The sequence below is a fragment of the Drosophila elegans genome, unplaced genomic scaffold, assembly GCF_018152505.1.
Source record: "Drosophila elegans isolate 14027-0461.03 unplaced genomic scaffold, ASM1815250v1 contig_1, whole genome shotgun sequence".
NCBI classification, from domain to species: Eukaryota; Metazoa; Arthropoda; class Insecta; order Diptera; family Drosophilidae; genus Drosophila; species Drosophila elegans.
The window spans coordinates 306950-324279 of record NW_024545461.1 but is presented as its reverse complement, the minus strand read 5'-3'; the positions used below and the strand labels follow the sequence as shown (position 1 = coordinate 324279).

The 17330-nt window shown below is 36.5% G+C and overlaps 2 protein-coding genes across 9 annotated transcripts in view; one reads left to right on the top strand and one right to left on the bottom strand.

The window, feature by feature from the left end:
• The window catches only part of LOC108149213 (nipped-B protein), a 191366-nt gene that overhangs the window by 130660 nt on the left and 43376 nt on the right, over positions 1-17330 (bottom strand). For all 8 annotated transcript variants that reach the window (XM_041707769.1, XM_041707318.1, XM_041707440.1 and 5 more), the window contains one exon: positions 15160-15338. In XM_041707769.1, coding sequence (XP_041563703.1) covers positions 15160-15338 — 179 coding nt within the window. The remainder of the gene's footprint in view (positions 1-15159; positions 15339-17330) is intronic.
• Positions 11681-14148, top strand: LOC108134594. The gene is made up of 2 exons (XM_017254954.2): positions 11681-12974; positions 13036-14148. The coding sequence occupies exons 1-2, from the start codon at positions 12635-12637 to the stop codon at positions 13062-13064; spliced, it is 369 nt and encodes a 122-aa protein (XP_017110443.1). The 5' UTR covers positions 11681-12634; the 3' UTR covers positions 13065-14148.

The following is a 17330-nucleotide window of genomic DNA, read 5'->3' as shown; positions in this document are numbered from 1 at the left end:
AATTTTATTGTTTTTTTTATTATATTGTGTTTATCCCGCTAGTTTTAACGTTTAATGGTTTTCAGTTGTTACCTTTAAATGGTAAAAAATATTTTGTATACATTTAAGCTTCACTTTCTTTTTCCGTTTTGTCGTCGACTTCAATGAATGAGCAAAAATGTAAGTAATCGTCATTTCGTCTATTTCGTCTTCGTTTTTACCGACTACGCGGGGTGTACCACAGGGATCTGTTCTGGAACCAATATTGTTTTCAATGTATATAAATGATCTTCCGACTGTAGTGTCCCAATAAAGCGCAGAACTCTGAAATTGCTCCATAAAATTATCCACACTAGTGTTCCGTCGCACATTTTTTCTGAGTTGAGTTTAAGTGCATCTCAAAGAACTAAAAATCTAATTGTAAACCGCTTCAGGTTCTCCAGTTCAGCAAATCATTTTTTTTTAAATTCTGCTCGTCTCTGGAATCAACTCCCGCACCCCATTAAATCAAAAAAAAAAAAAACGCCCAAACATACAAATTAAACCTAACCGCACACTTTACCATAAACTCTATCTAACTTAACTAAATTTTTCGCAAATTTAAATCTATATTAATTTTATATATTTAAAGAAATTGTAATCTAGAATAAGAATATTATAACTCCGTATCACAACAAAACGTGACTAGCACATTAAACTAAGACTTTAATTACTCGTCGTGCTGGGATGCAAAATATATTAAATAAAAATAATAAATAAAAAATACTCTAAAAGGCTCATGCATGTCACATTAGATCTACAAAACTTTAATATTAGGGGAATATAATTTCTAGTTGGCACACAAAACTAAAGACGATCTATCAAATCGAGGCTATTAATCTCACCACAAATAAGGAGGATAAACTGAAAAATAGTAGTTAACTAGAATACGAAGGCAATATAAGATTTAGATCCTCGTTAGGCGCCGCAAAGCAAAGAGAAGAACGTTTTTTTTTTTATTTGTGAAGGAAAATCTTTCCGCCTTTTTGTACCGGCTATTTTCGTTGTAGTTTTTGGTCGTCAGTGGTGACATATTCCCACGATTATATATCAGTATGCCAAAAACATTCAGTTGGGTTAAGAAAAAAACAATGTGGCTTCTTGGCATTCTTGGCCTTTTTGGGAGTCGGTTCCCCTTCGGCCTCTATTTCGGCATCATCCTGCAGAGGAGTTTTGTCCTGTTTATTGCTGCTGCTGCTGCTGCCAGATGGTTTCGCCTTATTCTCCTTTTGCTCCTGCTTACTGCTCCACCACGAATGGCTCGAGCTCATCGTCTCCAACCCCAACGCCCAGTTGATTGTTAATGCCGGAACCCCAGGAATACAGTTTGCCATTCTCGAAAAGGCAAAGGAACAGAGTTCGCCAAAGCCCACGGCCACAATCTTGTCACTCAACTTTTTCACAAGCGTCGGCTTCTCCTCAACATCCTTGACATCGCCCAGACAAAGCTATAAGGTCAGGATCTCTAGCATTAAGCTTATTAACTTGAAATTAGAAACGAATCCTTCCAAATATGTGAATAAAGGAATCTTTCAAGAAATCAGGCGAATAATTTAAATAGGGCCAGGACGCAGCCAGGTATTTCATAGATACCGCGCATTAAATTTATTAAAAGAGAACGATAGTATAGTTGAAGAAACGACAAAATATTAAGTTCGACTTGAACATACAAGAAGACTGTGTTAAATGAGCTGAAGTAGAATAAAAATGGGGATTATAAATCGACATGTTTTAAAAAAAATAGCTAAGAAGGGGTATTGTATAAAAGCCATACAAATGTTAAGGGTCCTAATAGAGCTAGACCATACGAGCATTAAGCACGATGAATCATGACCGAGCACTTGAATATCCAGAAAAAAAGATATTCTGGACCTTACGTTAAGAAACTAAAAAACGATTTTATTGCCGTATAAAACAAGAACGTACGTTGTTATCTATGTTCAAGCCATTACAAAATTTAAATATTCTTTAAAACATCATTATTTCGATTTATACGCGTATATGTTAAAAAACGTTGAAGCTATGATGATTTTCAGCTCAATTAAGCAATCGTTCCTATGGCAGTTAAATGTTATTGATTACCGATTTCAATAAATTTAAAAGCATAAAAGAAATACAAAAAAATAAAAAACATAGAAGATATTTTTACAATTTAAATCGTAAATCTAAAAAATTAAAACATTACTAAATCTCTTAGAACAAGAAAAAAAAAACAAAAGAAGCAATCTTTGGCAAGCCAAATTTTATATACCCTTGCACTTATTGACAAAATTAATAATTCTTTAAAATATATAAATTTATCACGATTTTCAGCTTAATTTATCGGTCGTTCCTGTGGCAGCTACATGAAATCGTTTGTACCAGTCAAATTCCTGTAAATACCGTTAAGTTTATTCAATAAAATCAGTATTGAACTCAAACGATCAAAGAGTTGTTACTTAATCCCAATCGCAATCATCAGACGCTGTCGCTGAGTCTTCCGATCATCACGTTGCGCATTATCATTTGGTGACCCCGACGTGTTCTCAATAAAAGATCACATTAATAACACCTTGGATATACTACCCAAGCAAGAACTTTTACCGAAGTTTTCAAGAGACGACAGATTAAAGACACCTGAGCGAAATCGACTAGAGAAATTGGAAGGCTGGTCAACAAGGCAACTATCTCCGTCACACATTTATAGCTGTCAACTAGGCGACACTTTAGAGCCCCACTTACGTCCTCAACTATACTCACAACCAGTCAGATCTGAGGCTACCAAAACTTTGCACCGACCCTAAACTGTTCAGTTTCCAGGATTGCTGAAAGAATTATAAGCCAAATAGAACTAAGAGAAGAAAGCTATATGCAGGCAATGGAGATACTAGATGACTCATATGACAAGCTTGCGACCACAGTTATTAGTCATTGCCTGCACCAGAACGCATGTTGCGACAGCGCCAAGACATTATAAAAGATATATCTAACTACTGTAGAATCCCTCGCCTCCCTAGGTATTGACGTTTCGACTTGGGATCCGTTCCTTGTCGGTTTGTTATCAAATAAGCTGGACATGACAAATAAAGAATACGAGTTCTAAATACAGAAAGATCTGAGAAAATGACGAAACCCAAAAATTTGACGTGCGCGTCATCAACCAGCGTCAAAGAACATTCATGTTAATTCTATGATCCAAAGTGGTATCCGAACGATTAAATTGGGTTCTGAAACAAAAAATGTGTGTCAAGTGCTTTAGCATTGATTACAAAATAAGAGATTGCCGCAGTCGAGAGTGTTACTTCATCTTGGAACCGCATCAGGATCTACAGAACCTTAAGCACCAACTGAATGTGCGGCGAGCAACAATAAGTACAACCTACTCGCCACAGACAAGGTAGCAGTACAAGCCAATAATGGGCAACACGCTAATTTCAGAGCTCTGCTTGACTCTGGATCACAGTTTAACCTGATAACTGAACAAATAATTTCAATGTTGACGTTGAAGGTTCACAATGCCACACTACGAATCGAAGGAATTGGTGAAAATCTAAAAACTAGTATCGGACTCGTCAATATTTTAGTGAAGTAACGGTATGTTGGTTTTGCACATCGAATTGAAGCATTTGTGTTTCCCAATATAATAGCCGACCAACCAGCGCAACCATTACCGTTGGAAAAAACGAAGTTATTTAAGGAATACGCATTGGCTGATCCCAACTTAGACAAATGTGGAAAATAGACTTGCTCATGGGCGCAGAGCACTATTATTCATTACTATTAATAAATCAGCAACACGTCTCACCCAAGGGTTCAGTACTGCAAAACACGAAGTTTGGCCGAATCGTAGCCGAAAAGGTAAATTCCTGTGGCGATTCTTCTACCATTTGCGCAATAAATTCCATACAAGAGGCAAACAATTTAATAAAAAGGTTATGGACGTTGGAAAGTTTGGAAACAATCTCCCGAAAAAGCCTATTGCGAAAAGCACTTCGTCGAAATTTTGAAAACAGCATCGGATGGAACATTTATTGTAAAAAAAAACTTCAATTTTTTGAACACGTCTCAGCCCTGTGAGAGCTGACTTGAACGGAGGTCTAAATCAGGAGTTGGAAAGGCTACGCCGAGTTCATGGCAGAGTATGAAAAATTAGGACACATGAAGGGTCAAAATCAATACAGATCCCCAAGGAGGATTACTTTATCCCTCATCACTGCGTTCTAAAACCTGACAGCACCACCACCAAATTAGGAATAGACATCAAGCAAGCCATCATATTTATTCATCATTCATACCTATTCGCGATACTTCTAGGATTTAGAACTCACAAGTACGTTTTTATAGCAGACGAAGAAAAAATAGATCGCCAAGTGTGGATTAGTCCGAACGACAAGTTTAATCAGCTAAAATTCTGAGGAAGGAACCCGTCGGAAGAGATTAAATATTATCGTCTTAGGACGGTAACGTATAAAACAACATCTGCACCGTTTCTGGCAACAAAATATTTACAACATTTCGCGCGGTTACGAAAGCACAAGTATCCATTGGGTTCAGCCACGCTTCGAGCTGTCTTCTACGTGGACGATTCCTAGGCTGCAACAAACTTTGTTGGTGCGAACAACTAGCTTAAGAAATTAGAAAATTCCATTTTTGCAGAGAAGACGCTGGGATATTTACAAAAACTTCAGGTCCGGCACAAGATGAAAACATATGTCTACTGGTTTTGGTAAAGGAAGATAATTTACCAGTTATAAAGTGGATACTGGGAAACCTATCCCGGTCAAGACAACCGTGTTTGTGTAGCTGATGTAAAAACAGCTTCAGGAATATTCAAGCGTCCCATCACTCGGTTGGCGCCGTTATTCTCAGAATATAAATTTAGAGCCCCGTAAAGATCCCAACAAGTCACGACCTCGTTGTTAAAAAGTTGTGAAGGGTAGCACTATGCTAACAACACTGGCGATGCTAGTGATTCTTCCCTTGGCACTGGAACAGACTGCCAACAATTTTCGCAAATAATCCTGGGATACTCTACGAGTATCGTGGCACAGCTCGGATGGTGGTCATGATGACATGAAATATTTAAATTCCGGAATCGGCCAAAAGCCCAAATGTACCCAAGAATGCAAAACAAACCAGCATGCTGGTCAATTCTAGGACACATTTAACATTTATTCGCATTTATATCCAGTTACACCCAGGAAATGCACTCATGCACCACTCTCGAAACCACAGGTCTCAATTCAATGGTATTGAATACATAGCAAACGCGTTATTTGGACACAAATTATGCTGAGGAAATTACAAAAACCATAAGCAATATAGAAGCAAACGAAGGATTCCTGATGAAACTTCTAAAAAAAATCAAACCTTAATAATGGATCCAACTATCAACATTATCAGAAGAAACAACGTAGCAACTGATAATCACCTAAAGGTGTTGGAGCACCATATTGCCTTAATCAAGCAGGATGACGGAAAATATCAGGGCGTGCACCTAACATGGTATTAACAGCCCATCTGATGTTGCTAACCACCAGTCTACAACGAATACAAACGGAGGTAACACACCTATTAACCGATATTCGACATCTGACAATTAGTCTCTCCGAAACAACTAAAAGAACAACTCGTTAAAATCAGAGCCCATTTAGCACCAGACCAAATGCTTCTGGCCTCAACGGAAGATGCAATCGAACTGTACAAAATCATGCAAGCAGAAGGCATCACAATCCATGTCAAAGTCCGCGTGACATTTTCACTGGTATCCACAACGTGTCAAGAAGTCTACAGTGTTATTCCAAACCCCACATGGATGTCAGGAACATGGAACCCACTCAAACTATAACAATTAAAATAACACTTCGAATCATTAAAAAATAAATCAACCAAAGATCACTAAACATAACATTTAAAACAAGTGTCCTAAAAGTCCGCTCCCCTTAAAAGCAATCGTCGGTAGCGTATGCAGGCACCAACCGCTCGCAAAAAATCGACAAGAACTGGTTTAGTTTGAAGTTTTCTCAACCACTGAAGAGCAGTCGGTGTTTCAAGTGACACGACTGCGATATGCCCTGTTCCCATCTCAGTGGACTGATTTCTATAAATTTGAATACATACATATATGTAAAACATTTTACTGCTACCACTGATTTGAATTTGTAAAAAAAAAAAAAAATGTGTGCTGAAATATTAAAAAAATATATTATAACATATAATATTAATATTTATATCATAACCCAATAGTAAATACGCCCATATTCTTAGGGTACCAAGTTTGAAAAGTGGCAAAAGACAAAATATTCTTGATGCGCCGAAATGAAATAAACGCACACATGCTCCCGTGTAAAAGCGCCTCTCTGCGACTGAACGACTGAACTCGTGCAACGAGTGCGCGAACATAAAAATGAGAATAAGAATGAGAATGAGAGAGCAAAAAACCCGAACGCACACAAAGTGCATGGACCTGCTGCTGTGAGCACGGGGGACCTTCCGCGGTCCGTTTTTTTGTGTCCAAATGCGTCGTATGAAATGACCAGTCTATATGTTGTATGGTTAGTGATTCAACGAAGAGGACCGGTTTGAGTTCAAATTATTCAACAGCAAATCGTAAACGCATTGCGATATCATTGAAACAACTTCCGACATGGTTTGGGTCAAAACTTCACCAAACAACTGGATCTTTGCAACCCGTTACCCACTAGATCTTCAATCTGTCTGCAACGGTCAGCACTCAACGATACACACAGAAAGGACTGGGTTACTATTTCTTTCACCTGGATAAACTGCTCAAAGTGCCAGCATCAGCATATAAACAATTTCCAGCGAGTTACGCTCGGGTTTGTAATGTAAGCTACTATATACAATCAACATCGACGCCACCCAAAAATTACGACGAATTCAGCCTATAAAGAGCTGCGTGAAATTCAACAAAACTTGAGAACAATTGATCATCAAACGATTCCCCACCATCTTACTGTGCAGCACTATCAAATCGCTGACTATGTTGCCTTAAAAATATCAATCATGCTGATAACAGCATACACCGTTCCGAAGGGAAACATCATCTGGAAATCCAGAAAGGTGACAATTAACACAAAAGAATTCACCATCTCATCTCATCCGGAACCCGATCCCCGCAATTTTAATTTCAATGTCAAAAGATGGTTGAACATCTATTCAACGGCTGGGAGAATGTGGACCGAGTATTAAATAACAAAAGAACAGCAGACAACCTTGCCATCAAAACAGGCAGTAGCTCAGCCGACACATCAGCGAAACAATACGGTTAGCTGACACTGCCTATAGTAAAATACGAATATCTATAATTGCAATTTCTCTTTACACTTACTTTGTCAGCCAAAGCACTTCTTGTACCAGTCAATTTCAACAAAATCAGTATTAAACTCAAGCGATCAAAAAGTTTTAACTTTTATGCGTGGCGCATAAACAGCTCCTATGTGAGCTTTACGCTATAGACGTCTGTTCCGGCTCGTTTCGGCTCATATACTACCTGCAACAAGAAGACAACTTTTGATAATGTTTCATTTGCGTAGAAACGGACGGACGGACGGGCGGGCGGGCCTGACTAGATCGACTCCCCCAGTGATGCTGATCAGGAATGTACGGGTATATATATGGCATCAGCCATTGTATGGCATGAGTAGAGATCGGACCAATCAAAGCCAGAAATAAAATTATTTAGCCTCAGAAAGTCTGCCTTGCGAAATTGTACTATTTAAATAAATCTTTAGAAGATTTTTGTATAGTACCTCCACCCAAAATGGGACCTATTGGTACAAAAACAGTTCACTCCACTGCAAATGTAGCAAATAAAATATAAGCAGAAAATCGAAACTAAGGGTTGATAAGTATCCGAATGATAGTTTTTGTAGTAATCATGTTCGCTAACATATTTTTCAAATAATACAAGCGGAAAACTATATCTTTAAAAAAATATATTTCAGAAAGGCTAACGATCTTGAATTAATTTGTTTACTTTTTGATAAAGTTTCTAAAACAGGAAAAAATTTTGCACATATGAAGAAAACAAGGAATAATAAATAAAACAAGAAAGAAAGCAAACTTCGGCAAACCGACGTTCATATACCCTTAAATATTCTTGAAAACATTAAAACTATGATTTACTTGCTCAATTATTTAATTTGCAGCTCAATTTTTTGATAGTTCCTATGACAGCTATACGATATGATTTTTTGATTTCAATAGAATTAAAAGCGTAATCCTCAACTGCGAAATTATTAATAAGTCAAAGAGAATTTAAAAAAAAATTATAAAACAGAAAAGTTTCATTTAAAGAAAAAAAATTTGTTTTATTGTAGTGTGCATACATACATCGGCAACAATGTTATCCAAATCTGCAGGATCAGCACTCTTCAAGTGCAAACGTAATTTGCTTACAAACACCATTAGCGAGTGACAAGTCGCGTCAGCTTCTTCCCACAGCTTGGCGACAGCACCAAATATATCCATGTATGCACATAAAATTCCGTTGTTCTCTCTCTCTCTCTGAGCACCGCTCCCAGAGATAAACAAAAGCTTACATATAAGGCTGTTGCGTCGCTACCGGCTTGACCGACAGCGCCGACTGCGAAGTATAGAACTAAACGAAGCCAAGAATATAGGCAAGCAGTCAAGAGATGACGGCGGACAAAATAAGTAAATTTAATAAACGTCGAAATATATAAAATATGACCAGTGCGTTCTATAATTATTGAAAGAACTGTGAACCTTTAATGGCGACATAACAATTAAAAATCATCAAGTGAAAAAGCCAGTGCGAGTCCAAAGGGCCCTGAACATCCCAAAAAATTAAAAATCGTCAAGTAACAAAAAAGCCTGTGCCAGGACCAGCACCGTCTGGCCCGGAAACTGAAGACAAGAAGAAGGACGGACAAATGCAGAACAAATAATTTTATTTTATATGAATATATTATATATTAAAATTGTAAATGTGAGCTGTTCAAGAAGACGACCCAATTAGGATTTTTTTTTGATAGGCAAGAAAAAAGTTATAACAATCTAAAAAAATCCTTAAATATAAAATTGTAAATTTGACCTGTAAAGGAAGACGACCAAAAAAATTCTTTGAAAGGCAGGAAAAAAATTGTATCAATAAAAAAAAATATATATGTATATTTATATATAAAATAAAATGGAATTTAAGATTTAAAAAAAATATATAATTATAATATATCGACGTACAGCAAATTTTTTTTAAAGTAGTTATGCTATTTTAAGCTATAAACAAAGATGACGCAAAAAGATTATAATTAGGGAGGGAATTTTGTAAAAGAAAAGAAATAAAACAAATGTGAACGTATGTTTTATATTACCAAAATAAAAACGGTAAAAAAAAGAAAATGTAAAATCAGTAACCAGAATATTAAAATATAAAAAATTAAATTAAAAAAAAAACTTAAACATTTAAAAAGAATTAATTCGGAAAGAATTAAAAGCTATTGATAGGCCATCATGGGAACAAGCATGTGAACTTCACGCAGAGCTAGACTCCGAAAAAAAATTTGTAAGAACAAAGCTAAACAAAAGTTAAGAACCTGAACAAGTTTACAAAAATATTAGAATCATCAGGGAAAATTTTGAGAAAAAATCTCCTCCGAAAGAGACATTTTTGCCAGTACTTAAAAAGGAATGCTCGGCAGACTGCCCAGGCCCTTTAGTCTCACCATTTTGTGAATGCAATACATAAGAAACCCATCTAAGTGTACGAATTCAATCTAAGTAATTCCCCATTGATACATTGCAATAATACATAAAAAACTGTAAGTTTTTTTCTGTCATTGATAAAAATTCATTACTTGGCAATGTAATCAAGGAGATACTTAAGATAAAATCAACTCACACATGCGGGTTTTTGGATTCGTTGGGATCAACTCAGGAGATTGCTTCATGCTACATGCTGGTGCAAAAATTTGATTTTTCCACGTAAGCTGGTTGGGAATGGGCCACAATACCCTTGGTGAAGGAATTCAATGAATTTTTGGAGAATCGGTGCCGAAGACTGGAGAACCTTCAACATGCCATGGGGAGTTATAACTCAAATTGTCAGGTGAGAACAAATAGTAGAAGTAGCTCTATTAAAAGCAAAAAGTTGCCTACCAGAGTAACAATCTACCATGTGCATTTTGCATGAGTATCCCATTCATATCGTCCTACGTTTGAACAATTATCTCCTTCTTTGCGGCATGCTGAAATCAAGAAGAAGAAATCTATGCTTCAGTTACTTAAAACGTGGGCACTTTACTCAAGCTTGAACAAGCGGAAATTGCCGCGTTTGTGGAAATAGGCACCACACATTATTGCATTTTTATAAAAACTCTTCGCAGCTAGAAATTGAAACTGATTCTGCCATTATTTCTGAAGTTAACGCCTCCAGTTCTCAGCCAACTTCCTCTCTAGTCTTTTAAGGACCAGCTTCTGATATTACGCTGCTGGCCACTGCTGCTGTACTCGTAAAAAGCCGTTCCGGTTTATTCATTCCATGCAGGGCATTGCTTGATTCAGGCTCCCAGCTGCATCTTCTAACGTTTTGCCGGCAGTTACAGCTAAAAAAGGACTCGCTTAGCATCTCTGATTTCAGGACTCGGTGAGACAAGGGTTCTAGCTGAAGAATATTTGCTTAAAGTCTGAGGTATTCGGCATTATTATCTGCAAGCCTACTATCACTGTTAATCAGCCAAGCATAGCCCTGAGGATAGAGAATATTCCGGCAAATGTCCAACTATCGGATCCCTTTTTTCAGAAGCCTTAACGAATAGACTTACTAATTGGAGCTAGCATGCTTTATGATTTATTATGTGTTGGGCAGATTAAGCTGATCCCTGGGCTACCGCTTCTTCAGAAAACTCGCCTTGGTTTTTTTTCGTTTCTGGTGGAGAACAAAGACATTTTAATACAAAAACTTTGGCTGCTTGCTGTGTTTCAAATGGTAAACTAAACGATTATTTCGATGATATTGTTCGTCGGTTTTGGGAATTAGAAAGTTCAATGAATCAGTTTTCATCAGTACAAAGCAGGAGCTTAATTGCGAAAGGCATTCTGGCGACACGTATGTCAGATTAACTACAGGTGAATACTGGGTTCCAAATCCATTAACATAGGCGAGTCATAAGCGCAAGCGCACCGTAGATTTCTGAATCCGCAGCACAAACTACATCCTCAACCTCACCTTAAAGAGCAGAATTAATCTTAATCAGATCTTAATCATATGTCTCCAGTTGACCCTGTGGATATACACATGTGTCGGTACTTTCTCCCACGTCACTGCGTTATTGAGGAAAGTTCAACAACCAAACTACGTGTGGTTTTTGACGGATCGGCTGTAGCCTCATCTCGTCGATTCCTTAATGATGTGCTGCTGGCAATCCTGATAACTTCTAGCAATTGCAAGCTTAAAAGCTTGATATAGTTTCTTATGGAACAAAACCAGCGTAATTTGTTAGTCGAAGGACTATGCACCAGCTAGCTCGGGATGAAGGCCCTAACTTTACAATTGGATCCACTGCCTCGCTTGAGGCATCTATATAAATGATTTAATTTCTGGGGCAACTCAATTTCGGAGGTTATAAACAAAATGCAACAGACTTCTAAGAATCTTTCTCGTGCGAACTTAAAACTCCGCAAATGGTGTTCTAATCATGAAGCCATTTAAGAACTGTAGCTGAGGCTGACAAGGAGCATTTTATTCGTTTTGGGGTGTTGGAGATAAGCGTTCCGTTAAGTGACGCGCTACTCTGCAATTGTCTTATTTGTCTTATTAATGACTAAATTATTTTTTTCGAGCAAATAATTAATTAAATTTTTTAAAATAATAGAGCAATTTTTTTTTGTCGTTGTTTAGAGCAGACCGCTAGCACCTGGTCAAATGCTCATGGGTGTGCGCTGTAAACGCAGGGCTGTTATGCAGCTTTGTTCTTCGTTTTTCTTATCTCGCTACATTTGTCGCGTTATCTATTCAGCTGAGCTACAGCGAAAACATGTACACAAATTTGAAGTCAAACTTTCGACAAGTCAGTTATACAAAATCGCTGCAACTCCGAGCACAGCTAATAAAATCAAGAAATAATTTCAATGGAACCTATCGTGCGTTTAATTTATATTTCTAAACTAAAGGGTGGCATTTTGGTTGTTTTCCCCATTAACATTTTGGTGACCCCGGCGTGATATTCGTTTAATCGGAGTCTGCATGTCGGTTTTTAACATTGTTTAATATCGTTTAAGCAATAACTTATTTTCGCTGTCGTTTGCTGCATCTCAGTCAGAAACACACGAACACTTTATGTGCGCATTTTCGCGCTGTGAAAGAGGCAAAACTGTGTTGGGCTGCAAACATTAAACATAAAAGGAAACGCAATTAATTTTTGTTAAACGCGTATATTGCATACATATATGTGTAAATAGCCGTGTATGTGTATGGTCACATACATTACTTTGCCAAGTCAATGCGCTGTTGCTAGGCAAAAATTTCGGTAAAAAGAACAAAAACAAAGTCAAAGTTTCCGTTACGTTGTTGTCGACGCTCGGTGCATTAACATTTGCGCGGCAATAGGCATAGGGTGTTTCGTTTGCCTTCTGAATCCGGTCAGAAAATTAAAAAATGGTTAACCCAGGAGACGCGATTCAACCTAAAAATGATGCTCCCAGTGACATCGAGTTTTACCGAGCCAAAGTGCGTTCCGTTTTGCGGCAGTTACACGCAATGAAAGATTACTTAACTGCTGGAGCTACTGAGCAGTTTGATGAATCTGATGTCCTCGCGCGGCTGGAATGGGTGAACTCTATGAACTTGGAATTCGATTCTGCACAGACTTCGCTGGAAAAACTGGACTTTTCGGAGATTAGTAAAAATACGCGGTTTGAATTTTCCGCAATCTTAATGGATTTAAAGGCGAAACTAAATCGGGCCCTAGCAGCTCTGCGCAAACTGCATTTGCAGGGTACCACAGCTGCCAATTTTACATCCTTTGATATTATAAACAATGCGGATCTTTCTTTCAGATTTAGGAAACCTCGATTACCAAATCTAGAGATTGCTCGTTTTCAAGGATCGTACTCAGAATGGCCGGACTTTATTGCAACTTTTAACACGGTCATTGGAAATAATGACAAGCTAAGTGATATTGAAAAATTACAATTTTTGAGGTCCTCTTTAGGCGGCGTGGCTTTGGAAACCATACGATCGCTCGAGCCCTCAAATGAAAATTATAAAAAGGCTTTAAATTTACGATCATTTAGTGGAACGGTAGCTTTGGGGAGTTCGCTCTTGCAGCTAAGACACGAGTGAGCAAAACTGAGCAAAAAAGCGAAGCTTAAATGTATACAACATAATTTTAACCATTTAAAGGTAACAACTGAAACCCTTTAAACGTTAAAATTAGCGGGATAAACACAATAAACAAAACAATAAAATTTGAATTTAAAGATAAAAAGGCAGTGTGACTGTGAACTTATTACCAAAAAAAAAGCATCTCAAGCATTGTCCATATAGTTGTCTCTGTCTCTGAGCTTTAATAAATTCAATAAACAATGTACTTTCATACTTGTATCATCCCCAAATCAACCGATTTCATTGCTCTGCAATTTGATAACCGACACTTTAGGTGACTAGAAGGGATGCCTTGCAGATCAGTACAAGATTTTCTGAAATGGACAAATCCAGGATCATAAGAACCCTTTGAAAGTAAAACTTTTTTAATACTACTTAAATTGCGTGACCTTCAACAACCTGATCATGGAAGTCTTTTTCATTGACAAGAATACTCGCATAGCCTGGAAGCTCCTACCCAATATGTCCTGGATCCCTAGATCCACAGTAAAAGTGAAAAAAAGATTTTACCATACTCATTCTAATGCTGCTAAAGCAATAAAAAAAACAATATACCAATAATAATAAATGAGCAAAGATATTAGTGCATTTTTTAAAAGCTAATGAATAAACAAATGTGACCAAAAATAACATAAAGAGAAGGAGTGCAGTGAGCAACTTAATTTGAGGATTGTGTTTTTTTGTTTTAAGTTTAATTATGAATGATTTAAGAACAACCGTATATACTGAGCCGCCTATTATTTAGTCCTCTAAAGCCCAGGATCCAGGGATCAAGATATCATCGCAGAGTTAATCAAAATAATAATATTTTACTTCAAATCAATGATAACACATTTTACTTTACAGGAGTAATATTTTTGGTCAGTTTTTTTACTATTACAAGAAAATTGAATAAATCAATATAAAATCTTACATTTATTTTACTATTGTATTTGTTTATATAAAATAATATTTTTATTAAACTTTATCATGTTTTCATGTATTTGCAATTTTAAATTATGTTAAAAGTATTTACTCCAAATGTTTTATATTAAAAGTTCTCTTTATTTTTGAAATCCGTTTATAAACACGCGTTAACTTTTCTCACAAATCCACTTAAACTGCAACCGAAATTTAAACAGGACTTGGTAGACACCAATTTAAAGGGGGTGCTGACGCAACAGTGGAATAGGTCAAGAAAATGACATCATTTCTGACGGACAACCTCGACAATAGGGGATCGTATTGCGCGGCCCGCGACCGACTGACTCTCACATTCATTGACTTTTAGCAGGCACTTTTAATATTTATTCTTGTTATATTGGAGAGGAAAGAAGCTACCAAGAACCAAACCCCTATATCCGAAGAGATCAGGTGCCTGACCATCGGACACTTTTACCTCGGCCCAAGTTCCTTCAGGACTAGGGCACTTATATGTCCACGTATTACGTATCCTAGAGATGCGCTCAAAATTAAATTGAGAGCATCAGCTTGAGAGATAGCCTGTCCGAAGTTTAACGGATGCTTAATTTTAAATTTTCAGACTGTAATTTTAGTTGAATTTATATATATACTTTATACTAAGAGTGTTCCCTCTTTATTCTTATTTCTACGAAGCACGTCAATTTTTAGAACGAATCTGACAGCAGGAAGAAGAATTTTACCAGCGTGTATGGGGTAAAAAAATGTTTGTAATTATAGACAACCTGGTTTGTTTGTGAGAAGTGTTTCTTTTTTTTTATCAAAATGTAGTAACGAAAAAAAAATTTCTTGTTTAAAATCAATCCTCTAAATATATTAGTAAAAAATATATTTACCGGTCCAGCAAAATAATTCCTGGCTAAGTAAACGTTGCGCATTGCGTAATTAATAAGCAGGGTCAATTTGTTTTTCGGTATGGAGTCTAAAGCGTGCTTAGCTTTTAACTTGGCAACATCAATGCTCATTGTGTTCAGCAATTTTGGTGAAATACACTCAATGTTTTCGTCGACATCTTCTGTAAAAAATAAAAATAATGAACAAATATTAATATTTAAGGATTGAAAATATTTTTTTAAGGTGAGGATCTGAAGACACTTCGACAGCCTCTGATGATTTCACTTGGGGTTGAGTAACAGCTCTTTGATCGTTTGAGTTTGATTCTGATTTTATTGAATAAACTAAACGGTATTTATAGGAAATTGACTGGTAAAAAAGTAGGTGGAAAGAGAAATAGATATAAATCGTATTTTACTATAGACAGAATGCATTGGAACCATTAGCTATTGCCCGATATATGAAATTGGGGTGTCAGTCAGCTAAACGTTTTATTTCGGCGAACTGCTCATGGTTTGGTTGACCTAATGTCTGTTTTGATGACTAATAATAATTGCGATAACAATTTAAATATGTAGGCCAGAGTGCCTCAACATTGATCGACATCTTGTACTGGGTGGCTAATCTAGCAGTCGAATTTAAATGGAAAACCACTTCATTCATATTCCATAAAAATGCTCATCTTCAACAATTGCTACATAAAAAGAAAATCGTTTTGCTAAACATCAAGCCGTTTTTTTAGAGACATTTTAATTTTTCAATCGGTTTTGTGTGTACCTGCCTTTTGGCTTGATAGGGAAAATATCCTTGTGGAAGCATTTTCTTATATATATTGTTGAACGTTGATGCACTATAAACTGTACAAACAAGTGACCCAAGTTAGGCGCGGGCCCTATTAGCATAGTGGGCAGTTATCGAGTTCGCGAGGAAAACACAAATAACATAATTTAGACTTTTATAAAAAAAACTAAATTTAAGTAGGAGGCAAATATGTTAAAATTGGAATTGGGACAATTTCCTTTTATGTAACTGAATTTAAAGAAACGCCCGTTCTAATGTGCGCGGTTTTTTTACGCTTAGGTGACTCATCTAGCAGTTCTCATCTAACTGTTCCAGAAGAGGATAAATATATCTTTTGGTGAAGATTGAAGCCATTTATCACAAATTAAGTTAACTCCAACAAGAAAGAAAGCAAACTTCGGCAAGCTCATATACCCTTGCAGCTATTGCAAGAATTAAACATTTTTGAAAACATTAAAATTATGATTTACTTGCGTATATGAACATTGAAGCTATGATGATTTGCAGCACAATTATTTGATAGTTATTTTATATATTTTTATTATTTCTATAGGAAGTATTTAATATAGACGTCCGACGTTTTGATAAAATTTAAACCATAATTCTAAAATATTTAACCATTGCTATATGTCGAAGAACTGAACAAAAATTTAAAAAACAGAAAAGTTATAATTTTTTTCATTTATTTTTCGGATTGTTCCTATGGAAGCTATATGCTATAGTCGTCCGATTTTGATGAAACTTAAACCGTAAATCGGAAATATTTAACCATTACTAAATGTCGTAGAACTAAACAAAAAAATAAAAAACAGCAAAGTTATAATTTTTTTCATTTATTTTTCCGAATGTTCCTATGGGAGCTATATGCTATAGTCGTCCGATCCGGCTCGTTCCGGCTTATATACTACTTGCAATAGAAAGACAACTTTTGGGAAAGTTTTATGCAGATAGCTTTAAAACTGAGAGACTAGTTTGCATATAAACGGACGGGCAGACGGACGGACAGACGGTAATGGCTAGATCGACTCTACTAGTGATGTTGATCAAGAATATATATACTTTATAGGGTCGGAAACGTCTCATTCGCTGCGTTGCAAACTTCTGACTGAAATTATAATACCCTCTGCAAGGGTATAAAAATCGAATGATGGTGATCTCTGTTTCATAAATTCGTGTTGACACGGTGAAACATATATAATACTTTCAAAAGGCTGTGGAATAGCCGAAATCCAAGATATACCTCTATAATTCTTGACATACAGTTTATTACCTTTCATATGTTTTTTACTACTAAACTGTTCGCTTAACGTGTTAAGTTGTTTTAATACTTCAAAAAGATTCTTAAAACCGACACGAGTCTGACTCACAAAGC